Here is an 18,884-nt window from a genome sequence, read left to right on the forward strand (position 1 = left end):
GGCCTGGAGTGACAGGGAAAGGAAAGAATGGCTTCCAACTGACAAAAAATAGGTTTAAATTGAGTATTAGGAAGAAATTCTTCCCTGTGAGGGTGGTTAAGCCCTGGCACAGGTTGCCCAGAGAAGCTGTGGCTGCTCCCTGGAAGTGTTCCAGGCCAGGCTGGACAGGGCTTGGAGCACCCTGGGACAGTGGAAGGTGTCCCTGCCCATGGCAGGGGTGGGATGGGGTGGGCTTTGGGGTCCCTTCCAACCCAAACCAGTCTGGGGTTCTGTGGTTGTATTTAACAGCACTTGGAGAGGATCTGCAGAGCCTCAGCCCCAGAAGAGAATTCCATTCTACCCTTTCAAACAGCATGTAGAAACACACACTCAAGAACCAGGCACAGTTTCAAAAACTGACATTTGACCTGATTTTGCAGCTCTGGGAGAGGAGACTTCATTTTTTCAGCTGTTTATACTGCACCAAGTTATGCTTATTAACTGCTTGTCTTTTATTAAGCTTTCAATTTGTAATTTGCTCAGTTATCCAAAGCAAACACAATATTTCAGTGACAGCTACCAGAGAAGTCTGGAAAAGTACTGATGGAAACTTTCCCTTGGGAATCTTTATTTATTTATTTAAAAACAAATTATGTATAAGGATTACCCAAAAATAAAATTTTAAAAGTATGTATTAAAAAAAAAACCAAACAAAGCAGATTTAGCTCATTTATTACCCTTCACACACCCACCACTGGTACTTCACACCCTGCAGTGTTTGGCCAGCCCCTGCAGGAAAATGTGCAGGTTAACACATCTGTCCCCTCACTGTGACTACAACCAGCAGATACTGACATGAACTTTCTGATCTGCCTTCCCATCCTGTAGATCCACTATCCTGTAAAATTCCAGTGGAGCCAGAAAAAGATCACAGATCAGTTGTTTCTGCTCTTCCCTCTTCTGTGCTAGTAATCATAACAGTAGTAATTCTTTTTTAAAGCAGCTCTATTTTAACAGAACACTATCTCAACCCAACATTTACCACCAAGGTTGAATTCCAAACGACCTCTGCTAGGACCTGACTTGTGGTTCTGCAGTGATGAGCAAAGGGGGCTTCTGAGCAGCAGTAAAATGGCATTCATTGCTCAGCTCAGCCAAGGCTTTAGGATTTAATAACCCACTAACCCTATGAATTATTCTGAAAGCCATCTTTTCTTTCTTTTCCCCTTGCAGAAAATAGTAAGTATTCACACCCATCAACCCCCACACATCCCCTCCCATTTAAGGAGCTGAATGAAACCTTTGAGTAGTACAGAAATCTCAAGTATGAGGAGGTTTTTTTACAATTCTTGTTCCTGCCTTGCTCTCATTTGCCTCTCATTGTTTTATTTAGCTCACTCTCTACATGATGTGAAGAGTTTTCCAAGCTCTGTAATTAAATTTTACCTCTCTGAAGAAAGAGAGGAGTGGGGGGGTGAAAAACCTACACAAAGGTATCTCCCACGAGCTCTCTGCTTAGCAGGTGCAGTCAAAGCCACATCCATTTCCATGCCTGTGATCCCAACTTCAGATTTCAAAATTCTCCTAGACACCAAGCAATTGTCATCTTGCAAAATGATGAGGAAATGCTTTAGCAGATTTCTTAGTAGCCTAAGAACTAAGGGAGGGAAAAACAGGTGAAATTTTTACTGCAGGGAAAAAAAAAGACCAAAGCTAGAATACACCACTGCAGCTATTTGGGAAAGAGGAGCACTGTGAGGAAGAAGAGAAACACTAAGGTTTGGACTTTATTTTTTTTTTTAATTATCTGCACACAGAGGCAGGTTGCAGAATTGTGTGGGAAGCACTGAGCTGCCTGCCAGGACAGAGAGAAGCTGCAGATACCTTGCAGAGACACAGCAATTCGTTGACACACTGAACACATTTGCAGATTTGTTTGAGATTTCACATCTTAAGCAGGAACCATTTCCCTCATGCTTCCACACATTTTCTGCTGTCTGTCACTGGAGAAAGATAAAGGGAGAGAAGGACTCTCTGAAGTTCCTAGAGGAGGAACAGGCTATGGATTAGATAAATACACATAAATCCTGTTTGTGCAAAGGCAAGAGAATTGAGTCAGATGAAGAGAGCAAAGCAGCTTCCCAAAGCAAATTGTGCCCTGGATCAAATGCAGTGTGAGTCCAAAACCCCCATGAGGCTGGATGGAGATGGAGGCCTGGAGAGTCCTTGGGATTTGCCCAGACTGCCCAGGTCTCTTATTGCCATTTAAAATTTCACCTGGGCTGCTGAAAACAGAGAAAAAGGGAATTAACCCAGGGAGCAGAGACTGCTGGGTGCCTCAGTGCCCGAGGTCTGCAGTCTGCTCTGCTCCTCCAAGGCTGGCCTTGGAGGAGGGATCACCTTGCCAAAAAGTTACCCAAAACCCCTGCAGGAAAATTACCCGAATTATCCCAATTACTGTGAGGTCAACCTCCTCTGAGCTGCAAACACACTTCCACCCATGAGGATGCCACTCATTCCCAAGAGAGGCTCTGTCCTGGGGATGCAGATCTTGCTGGATGAATCACGAGCACAGAGGAAATGGGAGCTGCCTGGCTGTGGCCAGAGGGTTCTGCAAGTCATGCTCTGCTCCAGGCAGATGGTGCTCCAACTAACCTGACAGGGCAGGTGGGGAATGCAGCTCCAAGAGCTCAGAGTCCCCGTGAACAGCCCTGCCATATGTTCCCTTTCAAAATCCAAGGATGCTTCTAAAGGATGCAAAGCAGAAGCTTTCCTTTTAAGCCACTTCGTTGCCTCAAGCATCTAAAACAAAAGCTTTAAACATCTGCATTTCTTCCACATTACCTCAGCAAATCAAACCATCTGCAAAAGCTTCATCAACTTCGCTGAACCTGAGAGAGGCTCCATCCATAATCAAAGTGTTATGGAAGATGGGGAATGGTTGCTATAAATACTTGCAGCATTAGAAAAGGAATGTTTTTCCTATTTACATCTGTTAGCACAATTAGCAGCTGTGCTGTTGCTCATTTGCACATGCCATTTAATGCACTTTGTGCTCGCTGGAAAAAGCTTTCAAAGGCTGTAACAAGGACACAGAACATAAAATAGGGAGGCAATCCAAGAAAAACCCCAGTGCAGCTCTGTAAATGCAGAAGTGCTGCAGAGAAACAAAGATGTATTCTACCATGGCTGCCACGGTTTCAGTGGGAACAACAAACACCAAACAGGGTGGCTGGGGGAGCAGAGGAAGTGAAGGATTTACTGCAATAAATATGGAGATAAATAAATGCAATGACTCACAGGGAGAATTGTTATGAAAAGATGTTTTTGGACTGGGATGGAACTGTTGTTCTTAATAAGCCATTAAGCTGTAATCAGAGAGTAATAAAAAACCCCACAACAAAAGTTAAACAGCTTCCAAAAAAACCACATCAAGCTTGAAAGCCTTTTGGGACCACATTCTTTTCCAGTGTGGTAAAAGCTTGGAAGGCTGAGGTTAGCCAAAGGTAAAGATCTACTTCAATTCTTCAGATACACCTTGTGGGTGCATTTAATTAAAAGAATTCTTCAGTGTTTCGTAACCCCTCTAGAAGAAATCTGGGAAGAGATACTTGATTCAGCAGCCAGGAATAAATCTGAGTTTCTTATTTCACCTGAAGAAGGTTAAAAGCACCATCACACTTTCATCACTGCAGTTCTCTACTGTTATAAATAAAAAGCAGCATTCTCACTAATATTTAGAAATAGGAAGAGAGATTTCAGGATGTCAAGGGCTGGTGCAGGGCTATCAATTTAAACCAGGGGATGGGGTTAAAGTGGAAACCCTCATGCCAGACCAAGGACAGAGAGGAAACATGCACAGCAAGGATGAGCCTGTGCTAATTTAAGCAACAGCATTGACTCAAATATGCTACAGTGCAAACAACATAAAAAATGAGGTCCTGGCAAAGCCAGCTTGAAGCAAACAGCGAGAGCCAGCCCTGTTGATGTCCCTGGCATGACCAGCATGAACAGCCCTTCTGCTCTCCACCCTTCCCTGAGCTAAGAGCCCTCAACAAGAGTTTCTGACAAAGTCTGACACCAAATGGGCTGAAAATGAAAACTTTCTTGGACCCAGACCAGAAATCAAGAGCCTGAGAAGTTCCTGGTTTTCAACCAGTATTTTTTTACAGTTTCTATGGGTATAGAAGTAGTTGTATCACCCCAAACTGTTTTCTAACACAGCCTTGGATCTCACCAGAAACTCTCAGGAACTTCCCTTTTTTCACTGTAATTTCTCACTAGGACTGTGACCTCCCAAACTTCACATCACAGTAATTTTAAAACTGTGTGGAGGAGTTGAAAATGAGAAATCTAGTCTGAAGATGAACTGAAAACAACAAAAAATGGTAAGAGGTAATCCAACGAGATGTTATGAAAAGCAGAGCAGAATGCATGCAAGCAGAGCAGCTAGTGTGACAAAGTACACTATTTTACAATGAATTTTATCATGTCACTCTTTCTGTACGCCTTGAGAATTAATAATTCACAATGAAGAAGCAGTACTTCAAAGCCCTGACCTCAATTACTTCTTCGGCAATTTTAACAGCAGATCTTGCTCCAATGTTAGGAGTGAGAGCCAGCAGCAATGAAAATGAAAAAAAATCAGAGTTGCACACAAAATCCCCTAAAAATTCATACATGCAGCAGTGTGCATGTATGCACTAATTACTTCAAATGTGGCTAAACAGGGAAGAGGAAAAAAGACAGCTGCAAGAAAAAGATGCAGCTCTTGTGACCAGCAGGAAGCACTGGAACACCCTGTGGTGTTTGAATAGCTTGTGGGGAGGTCTCTTTACCAAAATAAAACCTCACTTAGCGTGCAGGAGTCTGGAGCCCCTGTAGCCAGGGAATGTCTAGCACAGCACAAGACACACTGAGCATGCAGAGCCAGCAAAGTGTGGCTGCTCAGACCTGCAGATCTCAGCACTGCTCCCCTGGCACTCTGCACCAGCTCAGCCTGAGCAGCAGCCGAGGCAGAGCAAAGCCTGGCTCTGCTCCAAGCTGGAAGTGCCCACAGAGCCCACCTGGAGCTTTCCTGGAGGCTCCCTCCCAGCCCAGCCTCGCCCTGCTGCTGCTGCTGCCAGTTTTGGTGATAGCTACAGAACTGGATGCAAAGACTCTGCTGCTCTGGCAAATGTGATGGGAATCCAAGGGTGTGCTTAAAAGCTCTAGGGATTGATGGGGAGGCTGGATGAGGGGACACATGGATGGCATCACTGCACAAGCCCTGCTCCTCTGCCAAAAACAAACACTACAAAGCAAAGCAATTGCCAAAGGTTCACTTTAAATTCAGGACAGAGCAGGTGAAGGGGCAGTGGGAATGAAGCTGCTGGAAGGCTGAGCTCAGAGGGCCACGAGCAGTGGCAGAATCACTGCCATTCCCAGAGGTGACTCTGAAATACCTCCTGGAAATGTCTCAAGGATGAAGTGCTGGAAAAGCTACAGAGCAAACACCCCCTCTAATGTGATTCAGAATCATTTCACTTGGTTCTGCTGGGCATGAGCAAGAGAACAAAGAAATGTTTCTACCACGTCCTTTAACTTGCATTCCATTAAAATGTAAGATTATTTTCATGGAACCTGACAGCTGCCTTGCCAAGTTTTCCAGAGGCTCCTTACTTTCATCATTATCCATAATTTTATATTTCTTCAAATTATTCTGCTGCTGTTACAAGACCAGCAGACTGACAGACTCCAACTTTCATCAGAGAAGTGAAAGGACAGAAAACAGAAAAGCTCTAAAAGCAGCAGTGGCACTGGATTGACACATCTGTCCACAGCACAGTGATGCACCAAACACCAGAACATTTTGTTAAAAAAGATAGTTTTAGTCTTGGGGTATGGAGGAGAAAACCATCAGGCTTGTCAACCCAGTATTTCCTTCACAGAAGTTTTCCTGTTCTACACCTAATTGCTACTATCTTGTAGTTCAGTATGTTCAAGACCACATTGTTTCGTTTTTAATATATGGAGGGATTCCCTCCTTCCCCTAGGCAATTACATTTCTACAGTCTATGAAACTTTAATCAAAAATTTACTTTAAACCTGAAGTGCCCTGCAGTTCTGAATCTCTCCCCACTCAAAATAATTGGAATTAATCACATTAAATCAATTGCTTCTAAAGCTAAGGCACAAACTATCTTTTCCTTTTCACCCATTTCAGCAGCTATCTGTACTATAATGCCCTGTTCAGGATATTACCATCCTGATGACAGCCTTTGCTCCTATTTCTAAAAAGATGGCCACAGACTTTAATCCCACATGAGAGAAAATTTCCTTTCAGCCCAGGAATTACAGCTGGGATTGACAGCAGAATACAGGAAATTGATCATGGATAAGTGGCCATTCATCCTAAGCCACTGCCAACCATGAAGAGCAACTCTCCCCTGAGCAGCACAAGGAGAATGGTTTTAAAACCCTTTTTGTCAGAGGCTTCCCAGGAGAGGGTGGCTTTTCCACCCAATTGTGACACTGTCATGACTCAGATCTTGGTCTTGCACTGAGCTCCTTGCCAAACATTCTTTACTCTCTTTATCACAAGGCTGGAGGGCTGAAATTTCCAAGATGTAACAGAGAAAAGCCCTGGGATGAGTCTCAGCCGTGAGTGCAGCCCAGCACTGATTTAAGCCACAGGCCAAAACCTCAGTTCTGACACCCAGAAAAAAGAATTTATTTTGCAGGCAGATGTAAAGAATAAAAAAGTAGAATGTCAAGATGAAAAAATTGGTTGCTTCTTCCCTTGTGCATTTTAGCTTATCTGGGCACTGGGAACCTGTGAGGACAAAGGGCAGCACAGCAGAGAAAAGTGGTCTGGATTTAGTCCTTCAAAAGTGATCCTGTCAGAGCGCAGATAAACCAGGTGAGAGAGGCTGCCTGTGCAGAACATCACAGCAACACTGAGACATGCAAGGAAAGGATAAGGAACAGAATGCAATTTAAATGTCAGGCTGTTAATCCAGGACTGAGATGATCCAAATGAACGCCCAGCCTCCCACTGCTCCATTGTCCTACCCTGGCTGAATCATTTCCCTCTCCACAGCACTCCAGTTCTCATCAGCAAAGTTCCAAGCACCACAACAGCTCTCCATCCTTTACATTTCATTTGGTTGCACAGCACTGCAATTTGTGGGCATCAGATCCCATTCTAGTCACACAAAAATAAGTGTCAAGCTTATAAATTCTGGAGTAAACCAACATTAATCACATCATGATACTGAAAATAAAACAGCCACCTATTTTTGTTTAAACCTGTTTTTCAATTTATAACAAAAGAAATCGAAATGAAATCACTTACAATGACTACTGAACACTACAAGAAAAATCAGGACAAGGTGAAAAGCTTGGCTTGCCTGCACCCAGTGAAGAAAAAAACCCAAATTTGCAGTGGTAAAACATCATTTTTCATTCCTGATGAAGCAAGTAAGACCCTTAACCCAAAGGATCATCTTTTTTGCCACCTGTTAAATCCTTCAGTGTTATCTACCTACTTAAATTTTGCTGGCAGACACCTGTGAGTTTTCAGAGAATATGAAAAACAGAATATCCAAGTCCACCTAGACCTGGTGTACTCCCTCCCCTATTAAATGAAATCCCATGTCTTTTTCCAGAGGGATTGCAGCCCAGGGGTTCATATGCTCGGTGCTACTGAAGAACCCAAAGCAGCTGTTGTTTTCTGCACCAAGCCCTGCAAGGGCTGGGGGAGTTCCAAGGGCTGGATTTGAGTTGAGGGTTATGTTAACAGCCCAGCAGGGAGAGATGGTGCAGGAATCTGAGCAACCCAGCTCTCTGAGCTCACATTTCACTGCTGGGGAGCACAACCCCACGGGCTCCTCTGGCCAGCAGCACCACTGATATTGTTTCTGCTCAATCAAACACAATGAAAGCAGCTGCCCAACCTGCAGGATAAAATCTCTGTAAGACAAGCACACAGAGTGCCTGACAGGAGCTGACACGGGGGAGAGCTCCACCTAATCACAGGAGGGTCATGGGATAACCACCATCCTTCTGACACTCCCAGATGAGGAAACCCAGGGGGATGCAGGATTAAAGGGCTCTGAACACACAGGGCTGGTGAATTGTTCCTGCACAATTTGTACAAAGTCTGATTTTTTTTTTCCAGTGCTAAAACAAAATCTGCCAAAATGAACATGGGTGCCCCATCCCTGGAAGTGTCCAAGGCCAGGCTGGACAGGGCTTGGAGCATCCTGGGACAGAGGAAGGTGTCCCATGGCAAGAGGTGGCACTGGATGGTTCCTTCCAAACCACACCACTCTGTGACTCACATGGAAATCAATTTGGAGCTTACATGGTAAAACATTTACTGAAATAAAGATCTTTCAAGACAGCAGGAAAAAAACAAACTATTCTGGCTTGGAAGCTTTTGTTACTGACTGATTCACACTCGTGACAAGGCAGGCAGGACATGATGACAAGCTGAATTTTCACACAGGCTCCTTTCAAGTCTGCCAACACAGGGCTGGAGCCCATGGAAAAGCCCCACTCCCTGACAACACCTCACTTGGCAGCTGGAACCAATCCCCTTTTCTGCTGTCACTTTGTCAAAATGAATGCAGCCCTAACCCAGGCAACCACCAGCACGGTGCCAGAAATAAATTCCAGAAAATGTTCTTTATTGCTGATTTCCCACTCCTTTATGCCATGTTCAAGGGGTCAAACTTTGATACTTTGGTTTTTTAACCCCTCAAAAAGCATCCAGCTCAATTTGTTCATGCCTTACACCCAGCACATTGCTCCTCCAGCACCAGTTCAGACACAATAATAATAAAATAATTTTAAAGACTACATTCAAGTAAATGTTTTTGAGGTATTTTCTCTGTTCTAAAGCTAATTTTCCAGCTGCCTTGAGTCATCACTAAACTTCTGACATTTGAGCTTAAAAAATGGCAACAGTAATTATCAGAACTCTTGATGTATCACTGTCACTGTTTGAATACAGAACTTTATAGAGAAATGTTTGGAGAAAAATTCCAGCTGGCTGGGATGGGAAACCATTTGCAAGGGTGAAAAGCCTGACAAAGAGAACTGGGCTAAAAATAATGCGTGAATGAATTAAATGAGCATTATTTCTTAAAAATTCCTTAGGGAAGGCATTAGAGAAAGCAGTTTGCCATTAAAAACCCTTGGAGTGCATTCCCTGGCTGCAATCCAAAAAAGAAACATTCAGATAGAAACGTGATATCAACTTGGGTCACAGAGGTATTTGACTTTTGAGCCACCCATGTGCTTGCAACACTCTGCAAAAGAAAAGCATTTCAACTGCTCTGTTTCTTCAGGGACCACTACCCACCACAGAGCACAGATTATCCACAATTATCTGGAAAATAAAATGCTTGTTTAGAGCTGTTTCTAATGCTTTCTACCACAAATAACATCTCTGAGATGCACAGTGACAGGATGCAGCATCCACAGTCCACGAAATTTTATTATATTTCATGTTCTCTAAGTGTTTTATATAAAAATGTCTTTTACAGAATCTTGGACAATTTTGGTGACTGCTATCCAAACAAGCTGGTTTGCACCCAAATTGGCCAACAATTACTACAGATCAGTGGGTAATATTTCTAATTCCCAGACAGATTTAAGCCTCAAGCAATTAAGGCAAAAATAAACTGAAAAAAAAGGCAGAATCTAAGCAGTTTGGAGGTAAGGAAGTGGCAAGGAAAAGACCTGATATCTTCTGAACAGGAAAAATCCCTGCAGGAGCTAAATATTCAAATATGCCTTTCACATGAAAATGATAAAGATAGAGCAGGTACAACAGAGAAAAAGAAGCTACTGTAAGATCACTTAAATTACTTTAAAGCAGAAGATCTGAGGAAGAAATACAGATAATGAATATTTTCTTCCCCAAACTTCCAAGTTGAATTTTGTTTCGTGTTAGTTTGCCTGCTCAGAGGATCCTGTGGCACACTGGCATTTACTGCATGCTTTTCACTCAGATGTATCAAAGAGCACTTCAAACAGACTGATCTCCTGAGATAAGAAATCACATTAACAGAAGAAAACTAACTTCAACATGATCAATGATGAGATAAAACAGAATCCAAATTTGAAGGTATTATTTAGTTTCAAATGCTTTTCATCAGCTATACAGAAAAATGGAATTTGAAGGAAAGCTTAAATCTAAATGTAATTATACCTTTATTATGCATGAGCACAGAAATAAAAAGCCAGGAGGATGAAAGCACAGCTGGCCAGGACATTATTTTGGAGGAGTCTTTAGAAGGATCAGATCTGAAATGACACAGAGGCAGGGAGCTCTGGGACTCTTTAGCTGTCTAAAGGCATCAGCAGTGCAAGGACAAAATTACTCCAAACTTCAGCAGAGATAAAAGATCCCAAATCTGCCAGCTCCTGTATTTAGCACCCTGGGGTATAACTCAGAGAAGAAAGCACCAGGCTCTCAGATTGGTGTTTGATAAAACTTGAGGTGGGACACGAGGACAGGAATCCCTTTCCACTTGGAGATGTGCTCCCCAGGCCAGACCTAAGTGCCTGATTAAAAACAAAAAAACAAACCAAATCACTCTTAGCTAAACAAGTTTTACAATCCCAACGTGCTGCTGCTTTCTGGAGGCTGTGCTGGGCAATGACAGCTTTTGATGCAAATGGAAATTCTGAGGGAAATTCAACTCAGTGTGTTTCCAGAGGGATGCCTGGAGACCCTCTACAGAAATTCTGTATTTATTTCTTACTTTCATTACTGACTTGCTGGCAACCTTCTCTTCCCATGGCTCACCTGCTCTCAGCAGGTCTCTGGCCCAGGCCCTGACACTTTGTCAGGTGCTGCTGGTTCTGCCCAGCTGTCCAGGGGTTTCACAGAATTCCACACTGGTTTGGGTTGGAAGTTCATCCCATTCCACCCCCTGCCATGGGCTGGACACTTTCCACTATCTCAGGTCTTCTGCACCCTGGCCTTGGACACTCCCAAGGATGGGGCAGCACAGCTTCTCTGGGCAATGCTTGAGCAATTAATGTTCTGTAAAAATTCTGAACTGTTTGCAGTTTAAGGACTCTAAAAAACTGCCTACAATTATGAAATGTTATAAAAATTCTTCAGTGAGATCTGTACTCAGCAACTGTTCCTAATTACCAATGGAATTTCTAATGGAATGAGATCAGTGCTCTCACTAGTGAGGACAACACGACAGTCCTCAAGTAACTTCAGGAAAACATTCATCCCACAAGAGTCATCAGAACAATCTCCAAGGACCACAGGCAACTGAGAGGAGTTCCTTGAGTACTGAGTATTTAAAGCCAAGTTTCCTACAGAACTGAGGCTGTGCAGGGCAATTACAATCCTGAGAGGAAACCTTAGGAGGCAGCTTCAGATTCTGTAACACCATGAACATCATAAATCCATCTCCACAGAAACAACCCTGAAATAAAAACTTTATTGTCTTTATCATGCAGAAAAACCTTTAATTAAAATTAAAAAAATAAAAAAAAAAAAGAAGAATTGCAGAAGTCAATCCAGAGCCAAGCTCCTCCACACAAGCCTATGCAAAATAATTGAGCATTAAATGCTGCTTTCCAAAGAGGATGCAAATAAAATCAGGGCTCACTGAATTAAGTGAAAAACGTATTTAAAGTGGGTCCTTGGCAAACCCACACCTCTTCCCATTAGGTTTCTCAGCTCTGGCACTTCAGAGCTGCAGGTGAAGGTGATAAGCTGGATTCTCACAAGAAGGAAGAAAAACTCCCTGCCAAGTGCAATGTAGCTCAGTCTTTCAGAAGGACACAGCACGAAGCACTGAGTGCTGACTGATGGGTTTCACCGAGATGGAAACATTGTGCAGAAAACACCACAGGGAGATGGAACTCAGCTTCTCCCACTCCTGACACAACTCCTGATCACAAGCATGAAAAATAAATGAGCGTTTGCTAATCTGCAGGATGACAAAAGTTTACTGGAATTGCACCAAATACAGGGCAAGTATGACTAAAATAGGTCAAGGCATTAGGGGTTTTGGCTCAGCAGGCCTAGGTGAGGAAGAAATCAAAGGAATACTTGGAAAAACATCTCTACTTTAAGCCACACTAAGCTGGCAATGAATCTTCTGTTGTGAGTTGCACAAATGGCTTTGAAATGTTTTTTGGCAGAAGTGAACACCTCTAGGAAATATAAAGGTTTTTACATTTTACACTGGCAAATCACCATGTCCTGAGGTGGCTCCCAAACCAGCCAGGACAGATGGTCACACAGAAAGAATTTCCTAGACTTCAGCTAACAAATCACACCCACAGCACCCCTGGATGAGGAATACCAAGTCCTGAAGCACTAAGCTAACTTAGTTTTCCAGGATGTTCCAAAAGATCCCCGTTGTTTCAGTGTTCAGCCCACCTGGCTGCCACACAGCAAATCAGTCAAGCTCTGTGTGTTTGCTGTATAAAAACCAGCAAATCCTACCATTTTTAGCTCACATCATTTTTAAGTGAGTAGTCATTAAAACCTAGACACTTGCTCATTGCTTTAGAATCCATGGAATTGATTGATAATTAATGGCTCTGGCTACCCATAACTACTGACAGACTGACTCCTGTGCTAAAGGCAGAGGGCTCCATGCTCATTAATTAGCGAGAGCTTCTTTAAATTCACCAAGAAAACTCATAGCACCAAACTGCTGAGATTGTATCAGTGAGAGAAGACAATGCTGGGCAACTCCTTAGTTTATACAGACACATCAATCATCTTTTTATCATCTTTTTATTCTGATTTATTGAGCTCTACACCACGAGAGGATGCTTGCTTATCTTCCAGGGACTGTGACTCAACTGCAGAGCAATGTGGGCACCAGGGATGTTCAGCATTTGGGAAAACAGATGTTGCCCAAATTTGTTGTACAGCCTGCCAAAAAATTACTGGCACCTAGCAAGGTGTGTGTGGGAGAACTGCAGAATGAGTAAAGCTGCATAAACAAACATATTTATTTTTTAAAATAATTTGTAGAAGTGACTTGATGCTCAGTGGCTGAAGGAAGCTGCAAAGGAATGAGTTCAGTAAGTGGCAGCTCCTTCCTGGAGCTAAAGGAAGTCATGCAGGGCTGAAGCTGCACTAACACACATCTCAGGTAAGACAGGTTAATAAAACAATTTATGGAACTTGAGCTCTGAATTTTGTATCATTTTACATCTCAGAACAAGGCTGCTTTTCCCAACGTGCTCAGTTACACACCACAGATTGAATGCACAAATAGAGAGGTGCCTTACAGAGGAAGGGATCACAGCAGCCCCTTCCAGCCTGATCTAACACAAACATTCCCAGCACAGCTGTTTCCCAAGAATCAGCAAGAAGAATTTGCTATCTCTGATGGGATTTTTCCAGCATCTGCAAGGCAGGAGTCATTTGTGATGACCTGGAGCTGACCAAAGCCCAGCTCAGCTCTCCAGAACCACAGGCAAGGCCTGGGATTAGCTGTTACCCTCTGGGGCAGCCAGGCTCAGCCTGGAATTCCAGGATTTCAGATCTGAAGGGACAGCAGTGACATTGTGAGTCACCTCCCCTGGGAGATGCACAGGGGACAGCCCTGGGTGCAGGGGTTTGGCTGTCACACACCCCACACTGCCAGGACTCCTTGCACACAAATCCAGAGATGGATTTGCACATCTGCTCATACAGACACTGCACATGCAAGCACACATCACATATCCACTGTCTGAGGATCCTATTACACATGTAAACAAGTCTCAGAGGAAAGAAAACTAATTACCATTCCCATATTAATCCTATTGGTCACTGCAAGTATTTCTTAAGAGCCAGGATGGGACCACAGCAGTGTGACTCCACAACAAAGTGTTTATGTAAAATATGACATCTCTGCCACAGGGAACCAAAATAACTCAGGCTGCTTCTCTCCCCTGCATTATTCATTCTCTCCACAAAGACATCACTGGGTTTTTTGATGTCACCACAAAACACACTACAGAAAATGCAGCACTACCTGGTACTGTCACTACACACACATTAAATTCAGATAAGCTTGAAAAAGAAAATTAAAATGGCATAATATGAATTTTAGAGATGCTTACGAGACCACTAAGAGTTTAATAAACAAAAAAATGTCTTTTCCCCAAAAAATTATGATTTAGAAGATTATACAAAAACCCAGTCAATTTCCTTTTTCCTTCTTCAAACAACTTCCATGCAATTAGTGTAGCAGTACCTATTTTGGAGGGCTCACCTCTGGTTTTGAGGGAGGTGTGTCTTTAAATCAGGCAGCATTTTCCCTTCTGTGGATTCCCAAGATTTCCAATCTCTCAATGAGGCTGAGAGGTGCAGGACAGCAATTTGAGGGGGTGGAATTGGATGGGCTTTTAGGTTCCTTCCAACCCAAACCATTCTGTGATTCCATGATAAAACAAAACCACAAAGACCCCTCTCCCTTCCAGAGGAGGTTTGTAGGTAGTTTTTCCCAGCTCTGCTCTATGTTCTCATCTCACCCCTGCAAACATGGATGAATACCAGAATAGCTACAAGATCTCATTAATCAAAAAAAAAGCTGGAAAGATGAACTTGCAATCCTGGTATTTCCTCTTGAAAAAATGAGATAAATTAGGTGCACTGCCTGACTGTACTTTCAATGAACTCTTCAAATCAACACTTGCTTACCTGGAAACTTTCTGCAATCTTAAAGGTTAACTTCAACAAAAGTGTCAGAAGAGTTTAATTAGAACAAGAGGTCTTGAGGTGTGAGTTCCATGTGCTTGAGGAATGCATCCATGTAGTGTAACATGATGGAATTTCGGAGATACAAAGGAGAAATGGGCACTTTTGCTCAGGGGTAAGCAGTACATCTCATTTGTGTTCACCAGGCCATGTTCTGCTTTGCCCAGTCCATAATACATACATGAATATTAGGATCAGTAGGAAGAAAATAGAAGTTTCCACTCCTGTTCTTTAAACTTGCCCAGATTTGTCCTGGCTTTATAAATACATGCAACATGGAAGAGCTCTGAGTAAAAGAGCTGCCTTTGGAAAAAGAGAGAGAGGAGATCTTTTCACAGATCTACGGCAAAGGTCACTCATGTCACCATTCCAAACCAACTCACCATCAGCTTGCTGCACAGCACATGCACAGCTTCAGGGGAATCTCAGACACAAGAAGGGAAAGATCATCTATTTTGGGGCTGTGACCACATTATGGGCCACAGCCCCAGCACACGGTGACTAACACTGCTGTGTGCAGTTTGCTTTCCCAGAGAAAGAGAAAGCACTTTTTGTTTGAATAACTGGCTGCTGATACAATGAGTCACTCAAGCACCTCGAGCAGCAGCTCCACCACTCCAAAAGGACTGGCTGGGAAGTGCTGAGTACAGAATGTGTGCTTGTTTAGGAACAACCTGCCTGAAATAAACCACTGACTCACCTTGTCGCGCAAATGATGCTCTGCAGCCTCAATATTCAAAGGATCGTCAAAATTCAAAAGATCCTGGAAAAGAAAGAGAGAGCATTGAGGGGCTCCCACTCACTGCATCACCAGGAGCCCAAAGGCCTCAGGAGCAAGAAAATGGCACAAAGCAAACAGGGCAGCAGGGGCAGTGCCATTTCCTCATTTAATCACTGCCAAAGATAAATGGAAACGAGTAATTTGGTAATTGGAAACCAAATCACAGGGCTATTAAATGGTAACAGCACCAGGGCATTTAAGCCTTTCTGATGTGGGCTCCATGACACTTCTCCCTGGAAGTGAAAGTATTTCTATCAGAAAACTCAATTTTAGAGGAACAGTGAAACTTTCAGGAGGCACAGTTCCTGCTGATTTTTATTAGAGGGCAAAGTAAACCTTGAAAAAAACTTCTGCAAACAGTGTGCTGATAAAGTAGGAGTTACCTTAATTTCACCTCCACAGAAAAGCAATTTCACTCCCTCTGGGAAGAAGCTATGTGATCTGGAGCCTGACAGGGGAGTTTTAGTGCTCTGGGAAAAGCAGGGGAGTGGAAGTAGAGGAAATAGTGGAAATAGAGGTAAAAGAGTGCAAAGACCCTGAGAACTAAGGACATGTGGGGTCAGGGAGCAGAAATAGTCCTGACAAACCTCAGGCCTCTCAATTTAATCTCATATATTAACTTTGGAAGGAGAAAGGGTCTAGGGTTAAAAACAATGGAGAAGAGGAATCAGCATTAAAAATAACACTGAATCACAAGTGGCAGATAAAACCAGCACTGAGAGTTAAAAGAAACAAGGGGAAGGATTCCACTGATTGATGAATTGAAAAAGATATTTGCCTTTACTAACACACTGTAGGTTTGCTGATAAATAAAACTGGAGATTGAAGGATGAAAGAAACACTGGGGAAAACCCCTAAATTCCATAAGAATTAAAAATTAAAAAGGAGGGTTATAAATTAGAGGGAAGTCTTCAGTATCAGGCATTTCAGGACAGAAACCTCTGGTGTTTGTGGATTCACTTTCCTGACACAGCCATGACAAACCCCCGTGGTCTCCTAGGCAGGAGCACCCCTCTCTGCAGCTCTTTGCCCAATATTTTTATTTTATTTTATTTCTGCCCCTGAGGATTTTGCTTCCTTCCACTTACTTGGCATGCACAGGGAGACTGACTGTGAAATGCAATTCACTTTTGCTGCAAAGGCAAATGCTCTCCAAACTTTTACATCAATTTACCAAAGAAACTGTTGAAAAAACCAACCAAGACTTTGGACGCCAGGAAATCCAAACTTCCTTCCACACCCTGGAGTGGCTGGGGTGGCCCCTCCAGAGATGCCAAATGTGGCCACCTTGTTAGTGCTGCTCTTTGCTTCCCCCTGACCTTCCCACCCAGCAGCAATGGCTGAGGAAAGGAATCCCTAAAAAAGGTAACTTTTGTAAAGACTTAGCTTCTCTCCTCTTCTAGGGCAAAAGCAGCTGTTGCATCCTGCCTGCCGCTTGCAGCTTCCTGCCCTCTCTCCTCCATTTTCAAGGTGTTCCTGCAATTACAGGTTCCTTGCTCCCAAAAATCTTTTTTTAAAAAGGGAGGAAATGGGATCCCTGAATGAAATCACAAATTCTGTGACAAGTCAGGTTTTATGCAAACAAGGAATGAGACTGCAGGGCAGTCATTAATTCTTAAATACAATTTTTTTAAAGACTAACACCAACACAATTCCTTCTCAGAGCAGTATAAATTTTTATTTCCTGCAAATCAGCAGAGTTTCATACTGTGTGGAAGATCCCAAATAATTTGCTATCAAAATACAAAATATCCCCTAATACTTCTAACCAAAGTAAAATCCATGTACAAAAAGCTGGCATTTCAGATAGTGGGGATGAGTTCCACAAACAAAAGCACAACACCCACTGAAGCCAAGGGAAATAAAGAAAGACCTAAACTTTTACACAGTTGGGTTTGTCATTAGGAGATGCTGAAACTAAACCAGGCAGGAAAAAGAAAAGGGGGCATGCAAAATATTCCTTTACTTACAGTAAATAACGAGTTTAACCCCCAGACAATATCCTGCAAAGGAAAAACACAGTTAATTAGACATGCATTTCAGGAGTTTTGAACGTGTTCACAAACTTAATTTTTTTATTAATCCATGAAATAACTGGAAAAAATCTAGATTAGGAGTAATGTTTTACTAATTTAAATCAAAATGCTGAAAAAGCTTTCCCATTTCATGGCCACTTGATATTCAGAAGTCAGCAAAAACCAAATACAGCATTTTCAAACATAAGGTAAGAGATTTCTCTGTGTAGTCCTGTTGCTCCTCCATTCAAGGAGAGGAGTGACACCTTAGGATTTGCCACCAGCTGAAAACTGCACTGTTAAAGGGTGGGTAACGAAAGTTAATTCAGCAATCTAGTCTTAAAGAGGAAAGGAAAAAAATACAACAAGTACTTGAAACTGCCAACATATCAGAGAAAAGAGGGTGAGCTGCAGTAGGAGTACAGAGGAATACTATTACATAAACATATGTCTCGAGTCATTCCACAGCTAAAATGCAAATTTATAATAAAGATAAGGCCTCAAAGCACCAAACTTCCTATGCACAGCAAAGAACTTCAATAAATGAGTGTACCTGAGCTTGTTTCCTGCTCTGGGCCCTGTGCTGAGAGCGTGCAGCACAGAAATCCATTTCCCTTAAGGGCCCTGTCCAATGATGCCCTAATGAACGAGACACGATGTCAGCACTCTGCAGCCAACAGCCTCTCACCTTCCAATTTCCCTGTGCTCCTGACAGACATCGCACTCACTTCTGCTCTGGAAACACCACTCTGCCCAGCCTGGCCAGCCCCAGCACCTTCTCAAGTGGGGCAAAGACAGCAACTTTCAAACGTGGCAGCACAGACACCTGAACTGCACAGAAGGGCTGACACAGACATTTAATTCCAGTTATCTGGAAATTTTAAGACTCTAGTGCTGAGCAGTCACCCTCACTGCCAAAGAACAGCTCTGCCATTCGCCAGCAAGCAGGAGAAAAATGAACATTTCAATTTTCATTGTTTTATTATTCAATTATTTCAAAGAAGGGATGCAAAGCATTATTTCACACTTTAAGCTTCTGTGCTTGTTCAGCTGCTGGAACAGACAGCAGGCATAGCAGAGGGCAGCAGAGCATGGTATTAAGGACACCTGGATTAAACCCAGGGGTAAATTATCAGTACAATGCAGTGATGTGCCAAAGTCACAGATTAAAGGAAGATCTGTTGGCATGGAGAGCAGCAAAAGGCAGGAAGGTCTCCATTTCCACTTGATTCTCCCACATCCCTGCAGCTCTGGTTAGCCCCTCTGCCCCCAAAGGTCAGGATCCCATTCCACTGCTGCCCTCCAAGGCTGTCCTGTCCTTCAGGGAGGCAGAGTTGCAGGGAAAATGACATTTTTAGAAGCTGCCTTCTACCTACACCAT

General features: G+C 43.0%; 1 protein-coding gene across 3 annotated transcripts in view; it reads right to left on the minus strand.

Annotated features, from left to right (window-relative positions):
• The window catches only part of UBE2F (ubiquitin conjugating enzyme E2 F (putative)), a 54,702-nt gene that overhangs the window by 3,845 nt on the left and 31,973 nt on the right, over positions 1–18,884 (minus strand). For 2 of the 3 annotated variants that reach the window (XM_064433577.1, XM_064433576.1), the window contains 2 exons: positions 17,459–17,491; positions 15,408–15,470 (listed from right to left, as the gene is read on the minus strand). In XM_064433577.1, the coding sequence (XP_064289647.1) occupies positions 15,408–15,470; positions 17,459–17,491 (96 nt within the window). Of the gene's footprint in view, positions 1–15,407; positions 15,471–17,458; positions 17,492–18,103; positions 18,143–18,884 lie in introns of those variants that run through there. The other variant, XM_064433579.1, reaches the window with a different exon arrangement.

The sequence above is a fragment of the Passer domesticus genome, chromosome 10 (assembly GCF_036417665.1).
Source record: "Passer domesticus isolate bPasDom1 chromosome 10, bPasDom1.hap1, whole genome shotgun sequence".
Classification (NCBI taxonomy): Eukaryota; Metazoa; Chordata; class Aves; order Passeriformes; family Passeridae; genus Passer; species Passer domesticus.